At 60.4% G+C, this 18,646-nt stretch overlaps 1 protein-coding gene across 6 annotated transcripts in view; it reads left to right on the forward strand.

Moving 5' to 3' along the window:
* SH2B3 (SH2B adaptor protein 3) overlaps positions 1-18,646 on the forward strand; it is a 34,196-nt gene that overhangs the window by 7,671 nt on the left and 7,879 nt on the right. For all 6 annotated transcript variants that reach the window (XM_037052110.1, XM_037052109.1, XM_037052105.1 and 3 more), the window contains exon 2: positions 3,753-4,511. In XM_037052110.1, the coding sequence (XP_036908005.1) occupies positions 3,780-4,511 (732 nt within the window). In that variant the 5' untranslated portion in view covers positions 3,753-3,779. The remainder of the gene's footprint in view (positions 1-3,752; positions 4,512-18,646) is intronic.

Raw genomic sequence — 18,646 nt, forward strand, 5'->3', positions numbered from 1 at the left:
ACAAACACCCACTAGGAAGAGTCTTCTTTGTGGTGTGCATTCAGCACCCTCGGGCGTTTGGGGGGTGCCTCCTGCCGTTCGTCCTGAGCTGTGGCGCCTGGGCTTAAGGTTCTCTGCCTGTAAAATGGGCGTAGTTGTCGGCCCTGCCTCTGAGTGCTGTCATGAAGCCTGGGGGGGTCCCTGTTTTGCCAGGGCAGTCAGAAAAATGTGGGAGATGGAGCGAGGGCTCAGGACAGGTCATTCTTGTGGAGAAACTGGAATGCAGGCCGTGGCGAGGAGGGTGGCCAGCCATCGCCTGTGCAGGGACGGAGCTTGGAGTGGACACTGCTGTTCTGAGAAGGCTCCTGCCAGGGTTTGGCCCTGCAGTTGGACTTCGAGACTGACACGCAGGGGCGGACAGGGACAGGTGTTCCAGGCAAAGGGACAGGCAGGCAGAGGCCCAGGGTGCACAGGGGGTGGGTTGGCCCGTCGGTGGGTGCTGCCACCCTGTGTCTGCCGGAAGAGCGAGGGGTCGCGGATTCCTCTGAACTCTTGCCCTCGTTCACTCAACAGGCCTTTGTGGAGCTCCTGCTCTGTGCTGGGAGCTGCAGTGGAACGGGGGCTCCTGGCCTCCTGGAGCTGTTTGGTGGGAAGACAGGCACGGATCACAGAATGGTAGCTGCTGAATGATAGTACCGCACTGTGCGGGGTTGGCGAGCTCAGGGAGGGCCGCTCGCCTGGGAGACCTGAGCAGGCTGAGAGAGCGGGCAGGGCTGCAGGATGCCAATGCAGTCACCCAGAGGTGGCTGGAGCCAGTGGGGCAGTTCCACGGGGCCCCTTTGGTGGGGCAGGGGCCTGGGCCTGGAATCTGAGAGCTCTAGTCCCCAACCTGAGAGGACAGTGCCTGCCTCACCTGTGTCAAGGCATGCTGCAGGGTTGACCAGGGTCCAGGCCACCCCCACGTGCAGGTGAAACCCTTCCTTCAGCAACGGGGCGTGTGTTCTCAGAGTGTGACGGTCAGGGGCACGTGCGGCTCCTCGCCCTTCCCTCTGTCTGGCAGCTTTTATTGATGCCTACTCTGCAAAGAGCCTAATGTGTGCAGGTGCTCAGCTCTGTGCTGTCTCGGGTGTCCTTTGACCGGCTGTGGTGTAACCATCATGGTCTGGAGATGGTGGGGTGACAGACCCCTAGCTTCTGGGCTCAGATTTCCACTCAAGTCCCCTTTTTAAGGATTCTTTGCAGCCATCATATGAGGCCCATACCACACTGCTCCCTGTTTGACAGACAAGGAGCCCTGGGTTCAAAGAGGTCCAGTCGGGTATCGGGGGCCACCTAGCCTGTGTGTGTGTGTGTGTGTGTGTGTGTGTGAGATACAGCTTCAGGAGAGTGGGCATTTCTGTCTGGGTCACTGCTGCATCCCCAGGGCCTGGCACACTGTGTGGCATGTAGTAGACCTTCAGTAATATTTGGGGGGCAGGTGAATAAGCAGCCATGATTATGTGTCCCCAGTGGGGGCTCTAGCCCAGCCGGGTCCAGCTGGAAGGAAGGCCAGCACTGATAGTAACCAGGGTACTCTGGGGTTCAGCACCGCGGACAGCAGAGGGTGGGGGGCTTCTGCCCTTCAGATGTGCCCGAGGAGGGACCTGAGGGGTGGGACAGAAGGGAGCCCCAGCTGGGAAGTAGGGGGGGCAGCAAGGGTTGGCTGAGCAGGAAATATCTTTGCGAGTCTAGGCGGTCTGTTCCTCTTCATTTGTTGCTTTGTATTCATTGGCAACAATACACTCACCGTAACATTCAAATACCAATAAAAACAGCCAGCCCTTATTATGCTTTTCCTAGTTTCCTAGGCCTTTACATTAATTAAGTCAGTCCTCATAATGCTCCAATGAGGCAGTTGCAGTCATGGTCCCCACTTTACAGACGGGGACACTAAGGCAAGGAGAAGCTGAATAACTCGCCCAAGGTCACACAACTAGTAAGTGGTGGTGCCGGGCTCCGGGCTCAGCCTCCCAGCTCTGAGTTTTTGGTTTTGGTTTTGGTTTTGAAAAAGGAGAAACACCAAGTTTGAATACCTGTGCATGGGGAATTCACATAAACCAGAAATTCCAAAGACAGGCCACACTGGGTTTTGGGACAAAGGAGAAGGGTTGGAGGGGTATCGACTTCAGAAGGGAGAACGGTGATTGACTGGTGGCTGAGGAAGGTCGGGCACACCTGGCAGGAAAATCCTCCAGAGGAGACAGACCGTGGGACCCGGGGAACCTTAGCTGACGGGCTCTGTGTTGTCAACCACACTTTCTGGTGAAGAGTCGTCGCAGTTGTCCTTGGTTACTTTTCCCCTGCACCCCAGTTCTGGTTCCCCCCGCAGAGGTCGCCACAGTTTCTGGATGGGCTTGCTCCAGCCACGCCTTCCTTGCCCACCACTCACTCCCATCCACGTGCCCAGGAAAATCGGCAGTTGGGCTTTGTGTGTGTGTCAGCAGGACCAGGCAGCTCGCGCTGCTCCGCGGTTGGCTTTGTTTGCTTCGAGGTGTCCCTTGGAGATCTCCCTGGGGTGGCAGCCTCGGTCTTCCACATCCTTCCCCGCCCACCGCTGCAGGAGATTCCAGCCTGCAGGTGCACCACAGTCTCTGATGGGCAGTTAGGCTGTGGCAAGACAAACGTCTGAGGTGTCCTAAGTGACAGCGACAGGCTGAGGGTGGAAGGGGCGGAACAGGGCCAGTGACGCCCAAAGTCTGCTCTCGCTCCTTTGCATCTGTTGACATCGAAGATGAATTTCCAAGTGAGGATGGAAGCCCAGGGGCCCCTGCTTGTAATTCACACATGAAGTTTCTAACGTGCTGCCCACAGGGGCAAACCCTTCCTCTTACTGGGTAGGGGGGGGGCGGGGGCGGTGTTTGCATCAGCTTTCTCTGTGGCTGGTGCAGTGTAAATCCTATCAGACCAGGCTTAACCCTCCCTCCACCCCCCCCACCCGCTCCCACCCTTGATGTATAGAAACCTTTGGGGACCTTCGGGACGGGGACACGGTTGTCCTTCCCACCTAACCATCCTGCTGCTGGTTTAGCCTCCATGCCCCGGGACCAGCCATCCACTGCTTTTTCTTTCCTTCCTTTTCGCCTAGCAATGGTCTAATAAACCCTTTCTTTTAAAAAAGACTTTCAGTCGTGGGAGTTTTTAATGTCATTATATTTATTTATTTTATTTTTTAAAGGATTTTATTCATTTATCTTTAGAGGGGAAGAGAAGGAGAGAGGGAGAGAAATATCAATGTATGGTTGCCTTTCCTGAGTCCCCCGCTGGGAACTGGCCTGCAACCCAGGCATGTGCCCTGACTGGGAATCGAACCGCGATCCCTTAGCTCACAGGCCCGGGCTCAAGCCACTGAGCTACACCAGCTGGGGCGTTTAGCCATGGGAGTTGCAATTTTTGCTTAACAGTTGTATCTACTTTTTCCCTATTTTAAATGCTGGGCCAGGAAACGTCTAGCAGGGGGTTGTCCTAAGACTTCTCTTGAATACTTAAAAGTGGAATTGGGTCCGAAACTGACTCGGCCACACTGCCCTCCAAAAAGGCTGTACCACTTAACAGTAGCCGCAGCTTGGTATGGAAGTGCCTGTTTCGCTGCGTCTTCACCAGCACTACGTTATGAGTAATTTTCGATTTTTGACGTTGGGCTTGGTGAATGACACGTCCCCGGCGGCGGTGGGTTTAAGTGCTCAGTTCTCACCTGTATCCTCACTGCCTGCTCCTTGTTCCCACCTGTTTTTCAGCCCGGCCGCGCCACCTGGATCTCCGCCATGAACGGGCCCGCCCTGCAGCCCTCCGCAGCCTCCTCCACGCCCTCCGCCTCCTCATCCACCAGCGCGGCCCCGGCCCCACGGGGCTGGAGCGAGTTCTGCGAGCTGCACGCGGTGGCCACGGCGCGAGAGCTGGCCCGGCAGTACTGGCTCTTCGTGCGCGAGCATCCACAGCACGCGCCGCTGCGCGCCGAGCTCGTGTCGCTGCAGTTCACCGACCTCTTCCAGCTCTACTTCTGCCGCGAGGTGCGCCAGGGCCGGGCGCCGGGGCCGCCGGCGCGCGACTACCGGGAGGCGGGCCGCGGGCCCCCGGCCAAGGCCGAGGCCCCCAGAGCCGAGGCGGGCCCGGGCCCCGCCGCCCCTGCCCTGCCCAAGGCCCGAAGCTCGGAGGAGCTGGCCCCGCCGCGGCCATCCGCGCCCTGCGCCCTCCAGCACCTGCGCCACAGCCTCCGCCACATCATCCGCCGCCGCTCGGCCGGGGAGGTGCCGGCGGCTGGAGCCGCGGGGGAGGCCCGGCCCAGACCCGGCCTGGCCAGGAAGTTCTTGCCCTGGAGCCTGGCTCGAGAACCGCCGCCCGAGGCCCTTAAGGAGGCGACACTGCGCTACAGCCTGGCCGACGAGGCCTCCATGGACAGCGGGCCGCGCTGGCAGCGCGGGCGGCTGGCCCTGCGGCGCGCGCGAGGCCCGGAGGGCGGCGCGGACCGCGTCCTGGAGCTCTTCGACCCGCCCAAGGTGAGCGCCGCCGCGGGCTGCGTGCGCTCGGCACGGGCCTGGGTGGTGGCAGATGGGGGTGGGGCCTCGCATGTCCAGCAGTTGCTGCAAAGTGCCCGGAGGGAAAACACCTTTCAAAATGGAACTTTTTCTTCGAGAATCATTTGATGTGCAGAGAAGTTGCCAAGAGAGCGCAGTTTCCCGGTACGAGGCGCCAGCTTTGCCTAATGCAGCGTTACTGTGCGTTCGTCATAGGAACCCACGCTGGTCCCTACTACTAACGAAACTTGGCGGTTACTTTGGATTTTGCCAATTTTCCCTAAGGTCCCACTTCTGTTCTGGGATTGGAGTCAGTCGTGAGGCGCCTCGTGGCTGCGACAGATCCTGTCTTTCTTTTCTCGTTTGTGACGACCTCCACAGTTTTGAGGTGCTCCCGTGGGGGATTTCATTGACCCTCAAGGGACACCCTAAGTGCTGTCACTTGGGCTGTGGCAGGTTGGTCCAAGGTCCTGGGAAACCCTGACCCAGACTGACCTTGACATGCAGGACACTGTTTTCTAGGGGATTGGAAACCGCTGCGGAATTCCTTTGCGCGTGCATGCAATGTGCTGTGGGTCTTATTTTCTTCCCAGTTCTAACAGTTTTGTCTTTTCCCTTTGCAACTAATTCAATGCCGGCCGTGTAGTGAGACTGAAGGGCCGCTGTTCCACACACCTGTTCCATCTCTGACCAGGTGTGGCGGGTTGATGAGACCGTGCGCTTTCGTTAATTCCTTTCGGTCTGCGGTCCAATTCCGTGCTCCAGGCCAAGCAGAGGAGATCCAGCCCTCGGGGCTTGCAGGCTAGGTCAGGAGGCTGACAGTTACACGTTCATTTGTTAACAGGTATTTATTGAGCACCTACTAGGCCCCAGGGGCGTGCGAGGTACAGGGGGGAACTGGGAGGTGGTGGGGCTGTGGAAGGAGAAAGCCGACAGGTGAGCGGAGTTATAAATATGCCCCGCCTTCTGGAGGCAGAGCAGCGGGGCCACTAAGAGGGGACCCAGGGGCCCGAACTGATGGGTGGGACGGGGTGCCGTCAAAGCGTCCTCTCGTGTGACGTGAGGGTCCCTCTAACTTCCCTGCGGCGTTGGGTGCACACACTCGAGTGTGGGACGTGCACCTGAAGCTCCGTGAGTATGTGTGTGTGTGGGGGCTCCCTTCATCAGTGACCCCCACCCACACTGGGCCCCGCCCCGACGGACCACAGGCCTCTTGACCTTCGTGTAAGTGCAGTCACGTGGCATGCGGCCCTGTCCGGCTGCTTTTACCCAGCGCCGCGTTGTGGGGGTTGCGCGGATCCCCACGTGTGTGGCCCCGCCGTTTCTCTTCACTGCGGATCAGTACTTCGTTGTGGACGCACCGCGCCCGTGGGTTTACCGAGAGTTCATCCACTCGCCTGCTGGGGGATGGCGGGGTCGGTCCCACTTCTGACGGGCGATGCCGACCCGGGGACAGGTGCCTCCCTCTCCCTGAGGTCGGGTCCTAGGAGCCGGGGCGCAGGCTCACAAGGCAAGTGCGGGTTAACTTCATAAGAAGCTTCTAAATTGTTCCAAGTTTAGAAGGGAACTCCAAGTTTGGCCGGGCAACTGTGTGCCTGCGTTATCCCTTCGACCCTTCCGGTGGGCGGGCCCTGGTGTCTCCCTGGGCCTTTAATTTGCGTTTTCCTGAGGACTCCGGGGGTCAAGCACCTTCTCAAATGTTTATGGGACATTGGAATGGACTCTTGTGAAATGCGTGTTGTTTTGTAAGTTTTTGCTGATTTGTAAGAGTTTCTGTGTTCTAGATACACTGCCTCTGTATTGTCAATATCATCCCCTGCTCCGAGTTGGTTGCCTTACTGCTCCTTGAAAACGGAACTTTCCCGTGAGCAGGTCTTAGTTTTAACGAAGCCCCATTTACCAACTGCTTTCCTTCATGGTTAGTGCTTTTTGAGTCCTGTTTAAGGAATCTTTGCCTACCCCAGGTCGTGAGGCTCATTCTTGGCTTTTCGTTTAGAAGCTTTGTTGTCTGGGCGCCCCCATTTTGAACGAGGGTCCACCTTGAATCAGCTTCTGTGTGTGGCGTGAGGTGGGGGTCTTGATTCTCCACAATGCAGTGCTGTTTGCTGGGGCGCTGCTTTCCCCCTAAAGCCAGTGTCGCCTGTCGCATTGGCCTGCCCGCCTGTCCTTGTGCCAACACTGCACTGGTTACCAAAGTTCCGTGGTGAGTCTTGAGAAGGCGACTTGGCACTGATATCTTCCCCCTGAGCTGAGACCCTCTGGAGGTCTCCAGCCAAGGGAACAGCACCGGCAAAGCCCTGGAAAGCGTTTTGTGTGTTTTGAAGAAAGAATAACGGACGAGGCCTGTGTGTGTGTGTGTGTGTGTGTGTGTGTGTGTAGCAGAGAGGAAAGATGGGGACCATTATGTGAGGACAGAGGTCCCCATCAGGAGTTCGCATCTCATTCCAAACACAGTGGGAAGCTGTCGGAAAAACACAAGTACAGATAAAAACTCGGTTTCTCATCGTTGTTGGAGTCCGTGATGCCACGGGAGGGGAGGAGCGCAGGACACGGCCCTCCGCCTCCCGGCGGCCCAGGCGGCCCTATGCAGCTTCACTCGCAAAAGCTGCCGCTGCTGCAGACAACCCGGCTTGGCAGCCCAGGTGTCAGGAGTCAGACGGCCGAGCTGGAATAATGAGTTCGTTCTTTCCCGGCCTGGGAGCCTCAGGCAAGCAACATTGGTTTTCTGGGCCTCAGTTTCCTCCTCTGTACAAGGGGCCTATTCATAGCGCCCGCTCATGTGGTGGCTGGGGAGTGCATCTGCTGAGCGCCTGACGGGTGCGCTCCGTGTGGGCGCCGTGGTTGCTATGGCGATGCCTCTGGGGCTGGAAACACAGGTCCCTCTCCCTGTCAGGGCCCCCGTTCTTCGGGTGCCCCGAGTTGGGGTCCCAGTCTGAGTCCCTGGGCTCAGCAGTCGTGGCCTGGCTCTGGAGAAGCCGGGCGCTGGGGAGGGCATCCAGGTGTGTGGGGCTCCCTCCCCCGAGGCCGCCCCAGGCCGTGTCCTAGGCTTGTGGCTGCCGTACAACCTGGAGTGTTGCTCACAAAGGGAGCGGTCCTGGTGGGGCCTCCCCCGACCCCTCCACCGTGTCTGCCCTGACCGAGAAGGCCCATCTGTCAGCTGCCGACAGCTCGTGGGAGCTGGGTCCCTCCCCACTCGGGGTCTAGCCTCCTCACCTGTAAAGCAGGCCCGTCCGGAGGCCCGCAGTAGGAGGGCTCCTGTTCCAGGGGCCTGCGGGGACACCTGTGGCTGTCTCCCAAGGTCAAAAGAGGGCAGGGGAGTTGTGGTGGCTTCCCTGCAGGCAGACGGGAGGTGGGCCGACCCTCCCTTCCACTACTGGCGGGCCCTGGCGGGGGGTGGGGAGCAGGGATAGCTGCTGCCAGAGCCAGGGGTGGTCAGTGAAGGCCCCTCGGCAGGAGGTAACCTCCGAGATGAGAGAAGATGCCCGTCTTGGAAGATCTGGTGAGGGAGCCACGGACCAGGAATCTGAGGGACAGTCAGACGGCTGGGGCTGGGGTGGCAGGGACAAGACAGGACTGGGTGGCCAAAGTGCTGTGGCTGGGTGGGGTGAGGGAGGATTTTGGCCCAGAGGGGCTGAGACACGTGCTGGGGCAGCCCAGGGAGGGGCGGGCCGCAGGAACCCTCTGGGGCACCCCTGGCCCCAGGGTGGCCGTGGCAGAGCGGGGCAGGACTCTGCTCCTAGAAGGCCACTTCCTGTGGCACCTGCCTCCCCTCCGATTCCCCTGACCCGAGAGCCCCCACTCCCAGCCCCCACTCCCAACCCCCAGCTCACGTCGGAGGAGGCAGAGAGCCAGTCCAGCCAGGCCTATGAGGCGCTACCCTACTCAACAGTTGACAGAAAAAAATAAGAAAGTTGGATTGGTTGCCAATATTCAAAAACATAAAATGGAGAGATTTTACATGAACATCCAGATTCCTGGTTTCTCTTACAGAATCGCCTGGCCCTGCCTGAGCTCTGCAGAGGGAGGCGGTGGGGAGCCAGTGGCGGGGAGAGGTGACAGAGGCAGCCACTAGGCCAAAGGGTGGCTGGCCTTGGGACAGGGACTCCCGGGTGCTGGGGTCCATTTGCAAATGGAGCAAACCAGCCGGCCGTCTCGCCTTTGGGCTAGCCCTTGGCTCTTCTGGGCCTCAGTTTCCCGATTTTCCCGGGCCTTTGGGCTGTTTGAGATGATCTCAAAGCCTTGGCAGCCCTGCCAGGCCTGGGGGCAGAGCCTCAGTTTCCCTCTCCTGCACAGGGGGTGAGGCTGGAGTTCTAGCTGTGGTCGAAACAGCCTCTGTAGCCACCGTCAGTCTGGCACCTGCTCTCCACCCGGCACCGAGCAGACCCAGCTTCGTGTAGCCCTCACCGCAGCCCCGTGAGGGGCCTCGCAGTAGGTGCCGAGGGGTGAGTGAGGGGCACCGGGACACCCAGGAAGGAGGCCACCTGGCCCCACCCTCACGAGCACAGAGTTCAGCCGGGAGACAGCCTGCCGGGGCCCGGGGCCCCCTCAGCTCCCTGCCCGTGCCCGGGGTGCGCCCAGGACCAGGCCGGGGCATGTGGGCAGTGGGTGCTCGTGGAAGCCCAGGTGAGCACCCAGCAGCTTGTGGGGGGCGGCCTCACGGGAGCGGCCCACCTGATGCCCCCTGCGAGGCTTCAGGGTTGACACCTGCCCTGCGCCTACGTCACAGACGAGGACGTGGAGGCTGAAGTGGTGGTGGTGTGGACTCTGGGGCCTAGGCCTGGAGCCACGTCCCCGAGTGTGGGAAAGAGGAAGCAGAAAGAAAGGGACGTCCGTCCGCCGGGGGCCTGGTGGTTTCCTCGAGGCAGGAGCGCGGGGAGGAGGAGGAGGAGGAGGAGGAGGAGGAAGGCCAGGCAGGAAGCTGTGGGCGGGAGGGGCAGCTGCAGCGGCTCCTGCCTCTGCCCCTCTGGGTGGGAAAGGCTTTGCCCTCCCTCTCCCTGCCTCTGTTTTCTCAAGTGGAAATAGGCGCCCCACGGCCCGGTCCCCCCCGCCCCCTCCGGGGGAAGCTGCACCCAGGGCGCCTGCCCGGCACGGCCCAGCTGCGTAGTTGGAGTCTGTGCTTGTCACTTGTTTCTGACGTGACACACGCCTCAGCTGACACATCCATGGAGTCACCACAGACCCTGTCTGTGGTGTGGGGACAACGATCAGGGCACTGGGGCACAGAGAAGCAGAGGCTTTTCCAAGGCCACACAGCAGGGAGGTGGCAGCGCTCAGCGTGGAGTCTTTGTGTCTGGGCCCCAAAGCAGGCTGTGCCTGCAGCCTCCAGCCTGGCGGCTCTTCCTAGGCCAGCGCCCTGCCGTCCCCGTGGGGACAGGAGCTTCAGAGGCCAGTGGCTTCCCAGCCCCACCACCCCCTGGGAACACCAGGGGCAGAGGCTCTGAGGGAGAAGAGGTTCAGTCCTTGCCCTGCTGTGCCTGCTGTGTGGCCCACGTGGGTCCCTGCCCCTCTCCGAGCTGTGAAATGGGCAACCGCGGGACTTAACCTTGGCCTCCCGGGACCGGTGCGGTGGAGGGAAGGAAGGGCAGGGCTCCTGCGGGGCTGCTGACAACACGCACAGCCCTTACTGGGGTTCCGTGTGAGGTTGTTTTTGAAAACTGCTTTGCCGCTTAGAAGCCAGCCCCGACCACGCTGAAACCGCGGGCAGATGGCATCGCCGGGCTTCCCCTCAGCTTGAATCCTGTGAATCCACAGAGGAGAAAGGGCCCCGATTCCAGCGGGGGGAGGGTGGGGGCAGTGTTCATTTCTGATCATTTATTAAAGTCTCAGGCGATGCTGGGGCCGTTCCACGTCCCCTCCTGCTGCACGGGGCCCATCTGCTGCCACCAGCTTGTTGGGAGGTCATCTTCTATGGTGTTTTTGGGGGGACTGGGTTTTAGGAGGAGCCCGGCACTGCAGAGTCTGGGCTTTGGACTGGAGGCCAGGGAGGGGTTTGGTTGATGGCCTGGCCTCTCTGAGCCTCAGTTTCCCAGTCTGGAAAATGGAACATCAGCCCTTGCCTTGCTGGGCGATTAAGAGTCAAAATAGGCTCAGGGAGGCCCTGGCACAAGGTCCCCACCCTGAGAGGCAGAAGAAGGGGCTTCCTGTGTAGGGGTGGCCACGTCCAGAGGTGGGTCCCCGGATGCCCTCCCAGTGATGGGTGGCGACCTGGCCGGCCTCGCCGTGGCCCGGCCTGGGCACCAGCTGACAAGCCCACAGGCGGGCGGTGCTGCTGGAAATCCCCCACCCACTTCTCTGTGAATGGAAAGGAAACCAACACGCACAAGAAGAGATCTCTGTGTTCTGAGCGGCCAGCCCTCACTGTAGGGGGGGGGTAGCTTCCTCCCCCAGGGCAGGAGGGGCCACCTCAGCTTCCTTTTTGGGGCCCCACACCCCTTTCTCCTATGTCCTCCCTGCGCTGGGGAGGAGGCCCCTGTGTTTCCTAGGCCCATGCACCTCAGCCTTTGAGGCCAGTGGGTACCCTGGGTCCCCCCTCATTGTGGCTGTTGCCTGGGATCGTCTCGTCACAGGCCTGACTTGACTCCCGACAGTGCTGAGCGAGTGGGGGTGCTGAAAGGCCCCAGCAGCAGCCAAGGGGGACTTCTCCGGGACCCACCGCAGCGGGGGACCCTGCCTCGTCTCATCTCAAACCTTCGTGTAATCTAGGAAACTAACCTGCCAAGGGCCTCCAAGTTTGAGTTCCTAATGTTTCTGCTTTTGTTTTTTCAATGAATAAAGCTCATGGAAGGAATTGTAAAAAAGTAACTGAAACACCACCCACAGCCCTGCCACCCAGAGAATGAGTGTTTCCATGCCGGCAGTTGTCTCCGAGGTCTCTTTCCCTTCTCGTTCTCTGACTTCCCCCGGCACCTCTCCCTCAGCTCTGCCGTGTGCCAGGCACTCGCGGAGGGTGCCGGAAACACAGGTGGGAACTTTCGGACAAAACGCCTGCACCTGTGGCGCAGGCCTGCGCCTGCCTTTTTTTCCACTTGCGTGTTTTGCGAGGTCTTCTGTTATCTCAAATATTTTCCAAGAATGTCTTCTTTAAAATACTGGCTACCCAGTATTTCATTTCTGCAGTTAGGTCGTGATGTGTTTATCTGTAATCATCTAGATTCCTATTTCTACCATTTCTGACATTTCTGTTCAAATAGACAGCCCTGTGACGAACGTGGCATCCCTGAATCCTGGTGCTCATTGCTGAGTGTCTCCTCGGGCCAAGGCCCTACAGGGGGAGTGCCGGCCGGGGCAGCGTTCGGAGCCTGCTGAGCTCGCAGAGGCGCGTGCTGTCTCTGAGCTCTGCCGAGACGCCAGGGACGTGCGTGGAAGCAGTTTGTCTCAGGTGTGCACGGGATTTCAGTGCCGACCCTCCCCGGGATCTAACTGTACAAGGTTCTCATCATCTCATAAAGAACCAGACCCCTGGCAGCCCCTCCCCCGGCCCCAGGCGGCCGCTCATCCGCTTTCTGCCTCTCGGTTTGCCTGTTCTATTCTCTTCGCCTGTTCTATTCTCTTTGCGTAAATGGACTCTGACAGCAGGTGGTCGTTTGGGACTGACTCCTTTGACTTCGTGTCATGTTTTCAAGGTTCACGTTTTGCTCTTCCACTCGTCTCCGGGTGGATGTTGTTGGGTTTTCACGTCCGGGTGGTTTGGACGTGATACCGCTGCCGGGCACACGGGGTTGCGGGCAGATCTTGAGGACACTGTGGGCTCCCTTCCAGGCCTGGCGAGTCACGGCCTTCTTGTTGAAGGGGGGGCGTCTGGTTTTCAGGGTGTAGACAAGCGCAACACCTGTGATGCGCCCTGAAACGGGACATGTGGGGTGCGTTCTGTGTGGACGCAGGGCCTCACGGCCTCTGGGCCGCATCTGCAGAGCGGAGTTGCTGGGTTTGGCGCCAACTGGGTGCTGAATATTCGAAGAACTGACCCAGCTGGCCTTCAAAGCCCCGGACCCTTTATGCCCCAGCCAGTGATTTCTCCAGCTTCTCCTGACTCTCGCTGCTGCCGCCTTTCCGATTAGAGCCGTCTTCCTCCGGTGGTTTCCACCCGAGCTTCCCTGACGGCTGGGGACCCCAAGCATCTTTTCCTGGGCTTACCAGCCATTTCTAAAGCGTGTGAGGTCCCCCTTTCAAAGAGCTTTTCAGAACAGTTATACCCACTTGTCTTCTCGCCAGTGGCCCGAGCACTGGGTGTTGGGGGAAAATCCTTTGCTGACTTCCAGGCGAAAAGTGGGTCTCTCACCCTTTCTGATCACCAGCAGGGGTGAGATGCAATTCAGATAACACAAAATCAACATCGCCCCAGGGAGAAACCCTGTGCCTATCAGCAGGCAGGCCCACTTCCTGTCCCCAAACCCTAGCCCCTGGCAACCACCAATTGACTTTCTGTCCCTACAGATCTTGGCGGTTGCTCTTCTGTTTCTTGGTCAAATGCATTTTTTGTGACTTGCAGGCCATTTGCTTTGTGTGCTCGTCTCCTGCACCGTCTGCCTTTCTTGTTGCTTGGCAAGAGTCCTTGCGTGACGTTAGCTCCCTGTCATGTGTTGCGTGAGATTCCCCTAGTTTGCCATTTGACTTTTCAATTTCAATCTCGTTTCTTGGCTTATGGAGGTTTTTAAGTCTGGACAGTGAAATCCAGTGACTTTTTCCTTCATGGCTTCATTCTTTGCTTTTTCTGCTTAGAGAGGCCTGGGCTCAGATACTCATTTAGGCTTTGTCTTTCACTTTTAATTATTTAATCCAGCTGGCTTTTATTTGTGGCTGGTGTGATTTCCTGTTGTGCTTTTGATGTCAGTAAGAGGCTGTGCTTCAGGGCATATCACATAGTAAGTGCTCACTAAACGCAGGATAAACAGGTCAGAGAGGGGGAGTGTTAGCGTGGTGGCCGCAGCTGTGACCTGGCCAGCTTCTGGGGCTCCTTTCTGTCGGCTCAGCCCAGGGTTCTGCCAGCTCCGAGCCTTCCTGGTATCCCCGCAGCCCCTCAAGCTCCAGGGGCCTCACTGTCACCTCTTCTTCTGACTCATCATTCTTCGAAGGCAGCCGGCAGCTACCGTCCAGGGCTTCGGGGATCTTAGTGGTGATGAGCCCCCTCCCCTCTGGCTCATCCCCATCCAGGCCAGTGGCGGACGTTTTTGTTGGTTTTTAGCCACAACTCTTTGCACCCTCTGCAGGTGCAGGGCAGGTGCTGGGTCTGGCCGGGCCGTGGGGCTTCCCCAGTCTGTTGGGGCTCTGCAGCGGGGCTGGGAGGCGGGCACCTCAGTCGGGCCCCTGGGGGCTTAGTGGCTCTGGCCTCCCCGGCCCTGCGATGCCCATCGCGGTCCCCCACAGGCCACCGTGGGCCCGTCTGTCTTCCCAGGGCGTGGGGTCCACAGAGCCCACAGGAAGGCTGGGGCGGCAGTACCAGGTTTGATGCTGGGCATGTCCCCTCCCCACACAGGGCCTGGACGAGTGACATGGCCTCACAGAGCCATGGCTTTCCCTGTTCTCTGGAGGGGCTGCCAAGCCCTCGTGGCCTGGAGCGTCCTAGGACTGAGTGGCCATGAACGGCCCTGTGTGAGGGAGGCCTAGGCTGGGTAAAGGTGTGGCTGGGGACAGGGCACACTAGCCTGGGGGCTCTGGACACATGGGAACAGTGGGGGACAGGGAGCATTCCTGACAGGGACGCCAGGAGCAGGATGTGGTCACTCGAGCTGTGGGTGGCGGCAGCTGGTTTGCAGCAGGGGACAGGGTCTGGCTGGGCCTGTGACCCTGATCCAGACACATGGTTACTGGGGCCTACAGCGTGCAGGCTGGGTGCTTCCGAGGCCCCTGTGCCCATGGTGACAGTCCAGGCCTGTGGTGCAGGGACCACCAAGGCCCGGTGCCGAGCAGCCTGTAACAGCCCACAACAGCCCACAACAGCCCACGACAGCCCACTCTTCACAGCCGCTCAGCTCCAGAGGCCAGACGGCCATTTATCCTCATGTCACCCGAGAGCCAAAGGCTTGGCAGGAAAGGGGGCCTATGTGGAGGGGACAAAGGCAGAGGGTGTCCCTGGGTAGCCTGGCCCCCTCATTCCTGCCTCACAAGTCCTGTCCCAGGACACCCGGCCCCAGCTGAAGCTGGGGTGTGGCCTGGATGTCCGTCACTCTGAGGCGGAGACGAGATGAGCTGTGAAGGTGCCCGTGGGTGATCAGCATCCTGGCTTGCCTGTCCAGTCGCGCCCACGTGGACTTCAGGGGTAGCCCCTATTAGGCACTGCCACCCTCACCTTGGGTGTGACCCTGCCATGGGCAGGCCTCAGAGCAGAGTACAGGCCGGTCCTCACAGCGGGCTAGGGCGCCCCCCACTTCTGGGGGCAGGGCGGGTGGCTGTGGGATCCTAGGCTGGTCGTGTGTGTTGGGGGGGGTCTCTCTCTATGGGGGTCTCTGTCCCTGGGTGTTTGTCTCTGTAGGGGGAGGTTGCTCCAGCATGTGAGAGGGGCTTTGTGTCCCTGTCACTGTGATTCTGTGTGTGGGGGGGTGGTCTCCATCTCTCTGAGAGGGGGCTTTGTGACTGTGTCACTGTGAGTCTGTCTGACGTTGGGGGGCCTCCCTGCAGGTGGGGTGCATCAGGCCCCAACCTGACAGTCCAGCATCTCTGGCTAGTTCCCCCGCCTCCCCCAGCCTCCTGGGGCCTTGGAGGGTCCAAGTGTGGAGGACCCAGGGGGTCCAGTGCCCGGTCACTCGGGGTGTGACTGGGTACCACCTGCCCAGAGGATGGGGAGACCCTGTCTGGGAGCAGGCTGGTTACATTTGAGGGTCTGCGCCTCCCGTTTTTCCCTGGCTCTGGGGAGGTCTGTTTCTGGCACTTGGGGGCACTCTTATTTATTTGCCAAGAAAAGGGGAAAGCTGACCTGATCCATGTGGCTTTTCTGGAAGCTTCTTTGGTCCCTTTCCTGCTTCTCTGTGGGGGCAACCCAAGGGGGAGATCTGGCCCGTGGGGACGAGAGTGGGGGGCAGTCTGGGAGGCTACCGTGTGCTCAGGGAAGCGGGCGGGTTCCCTACGGGAGCCTGGAGGGGGTGTGCGGCCATCACCTCTGTTTCGCAGATGAGGAAGCAAATGCACCGAGAAGCAATGTGGTGTTCTCAGGGGTCACCCAGCAGAAGTGGCCGGCATGGGCATCTGAAGCAAGGGGGCCTGCAGCCCTGGTCGAGGGCAGAGGAGGGAAGGGACCCGTGACCCTTATGTCCAACGTTGGTTCAGTCCCTGGGACCGGCTCCCTGCCTCCAGTTCCCCCCAGAGGAGCTTGGGAACAGGGGGCAAGATAACTGGCCACACCCCGTGTCGGCCTCTGCTCCCCAGACCTCTGAGGGCTGGGGCCCCAGGCGGCCACCCAGCCACTCCCCACGCAGGTGGCTCTCCTCTGGGCCAGACCTGGTGCTGGGCCCCAGCTGGGAACAAGGCTGGGCGCCCTGTCCCCACCCCCAGAGGAACTCCCAGGCAGAAGGTGGGGGCAGTCACATCACCAGGAAACGGTGGCCGGGCCCGATAAGCCCCAGGCACAGGAATCGCACTGACCATGGTGTGACCAGAGAGGGCTCCCTCGAGGAGGGGAGGCATTCTCCGCCAAGACCTGCAGCGGGAGAGCCCGGAGCCTGGGCCTGGGCCTGGGCCTGCCTCAGCTCCTCCTCTATGGCAGGGCAAGTGCCTTGGCCTGCCGGGGGCCTCCACTCCTTCGCCTGTGGCTCGGGCTTGGTCACCGTGCTGGGGTCGGGGGTCCAAGATTGCTCCTAAGCCAGTCTTCTGTTGCAGCGGGGTGGGAGACAGCCCTCATCCCACCCCCTGCAGCACCCCCCTCCTCCTTAGCCCACGCAGTGTGGGGTGCCTGCAGTGGGCCTCTGCCTCACTGACCCCCAGCACTCATGACACTCAGCAAACAAGAGGCTGATGACAAATACTTGTGGGAATAAAACTGAGCAGGTCCAACACACCAGAACCTGTGCTTGGGGGCTGGGAAATCCCCCACGAACAAGACAAAGCCCCCCCAGAGCCTGCCTCACAGGTGGTAAGTGCGGCAAAGGAACACTGTTCTGTGGCAGTGAGGGCCTGCCCGAGGTGACACTTTAGCTGAGGGTCTGAGAAGAGCAAGGTTTGGTGGAGTCAGAGGAACTAACTGCCTGTCAGCGGGAGCAGCAGGTGCAGAGGTCCTGGGGTGGAGCACGCTTGGTTCATTCAACTCTGGCTGGAGCAGAGTGTGAGGGAGAGGGGCCGAAGTCAAGGTGCTAATAAGGACTAGGTCATGCAGGGTCCCTGGGCCCACAGTGAGGACTTGGCCTTCCTGGCTTAGTGCAGTGAGGCCCACAACTGAGTTTTGGGGGCCAATGGGAGGCAGCTGGAGCTGGCTATAGCTCGGAGCAGGACTTCTAGGTGGCAGCACCTCAGAGGGCACAAGAATGTCACCCTGTTTTCCGGCTCCTCACCCCATCATGGGGGATCCCTGTGGGCAACTCCTCTGCCTCCTTCAGGTCTCCGGTAGCTCCCTAGTGCCTGGGTAGGGTGGCGGGGATGGCCCCCTTCTGCAGGCTCTCGTCCGGAAGAGGTGGCGTGTTCCCCATGCTGTCCCCGTGGAGGTTTTCTTAGCCTTCTCTCCTCCAGTGGGAGGTGGGGACAAACCACCAGCTTCAGGAGCTGCTGCGGTGGCGGTGAAGGTAGGGCCCATTCCACTCACTGGTCCTCAGCCCAGAGCAGGGCGGTGGGAGTTTCTCACCAGAGTGTCACTGTGTAGTTAATGAACATTGAAGACTGTCATTTACTCGAGAGCAGTGACCTCCTACTTTCTTGGTCCCCGGCACCCGCATTCCTTGACATGATGCCCTTTGCTGTGAAATTTAGAACATGTTCGAAATGGGGGCGGTCTGTGAACCCAGCCGTCCTGAAGCCACGGGTGGAGAGTCGAGGCGCCCAGCAGGGGCTCACCGAAGGGTGCTGCGAAGGCTCTGGCCAGTCCCAGCCGACTTCCCTGCCCTCCCGTGGGCCTGGCAGCCCTTCCTGGCTGCTGGGCGTGGGCTCTCCCCGTTCCCTCATCCCCCAGGAGCTCCCCCCGCCCCCGCCCGTGTCTCCACTCCGGAGGTTCCAGCAGACGTGCACAGCCACGCACGCTGCGACCTGCTGGACAGAAAGAGGGCAGGGGCAGGGAGGCCTCGCTGAGCGCAGGGTCCGCTGACGGGGCGCAGTGCAGAGCTCCCGAGCCCGGGTTCCCGAACTGTTGCCGCTCCCCGGGGCTCTCCCGATCAGCGGGGAGCGCCGAGCGCCGTTGTGCTCACCGTCTCGCTAAGCCCTCACAGAAGTGCCCATCGTGCGAGGGTTTCTCGCGGGACACGGGGCTTCACCAGGGTCCTCTGCGCCGGCGCAGCCTTCAGTGCCCCGCTGTGACCGAGGCTGCTGCTCCGGATGCACCTTGGCGTTGGCCCCGCGAGGCTCAGTGAACCCGCGCACCTGGGATTCCCCGTCCGGGTGGCCCTGTGAGCCGCCTAAGACCCTTTCTGGAATAAGGACGTTTCCTTCGTTCCAGGCAGTTCTGGTACCATTCAGGGAGACTTTAGTGCGAGTTTTCTGTGGTGACATTTCACTTTGTTTTGCTCATTCATCCAGGTGGCACCCACTGTGGGCCCTGGGTGGGCGGGGGATCGGCGACCCGACCGGGAGCTGGCATTGGCTGAGCCTTTGGGTTTCCAGGGTCCCCCACCCTCCCTTACTGGGAGGGTGGGGTCGGCAGGGTTCCTCTGCCTGCTGTTCCCGTGGAGGCCGAGGCTGCAGTCGGCACTGTGCTGAAAGCCCAGAAGGTACTGAGCTGTGCCGCCGAGACGCCAGCTCAGGGGCACAGCTGGTCTGGCTGAGGCGTGGGGCGTGAACCTAGACATTGGGCAGGATGCCGTCCCCTAGTTCCTGGGCCACTGCTCCTGTCATGGGACAGGTGGGCCCAAAGCCCGTGGAGATAGGGCTTTGAAGAGCTGGGGTGGCCTGGGGGACACCCGGGGGGGGGGTCTCTCCTCTAGGCTTTTGCTGGAGAATAGAGGCCCCTTTGGTGGCCAGGTGGGTCACAGTACATGGAACAAGGCCAA

This window comes from Sturnira hondurensis, unplaced genomic scaffold, assembly GCF_014824575.4.
Source record: "Sturnira hondurensis isolate 20B ecotype Veracruz unplaced genomic scaffold, ASM1482457v3 Scaffold0007406, whole genome shotgun sequence".
NCBI lineage: Eukaryota > Metazoa > Chordata > Mammalia > Chiroptera > Phyllostomidae > Sturnira > Sturnira hondurensis.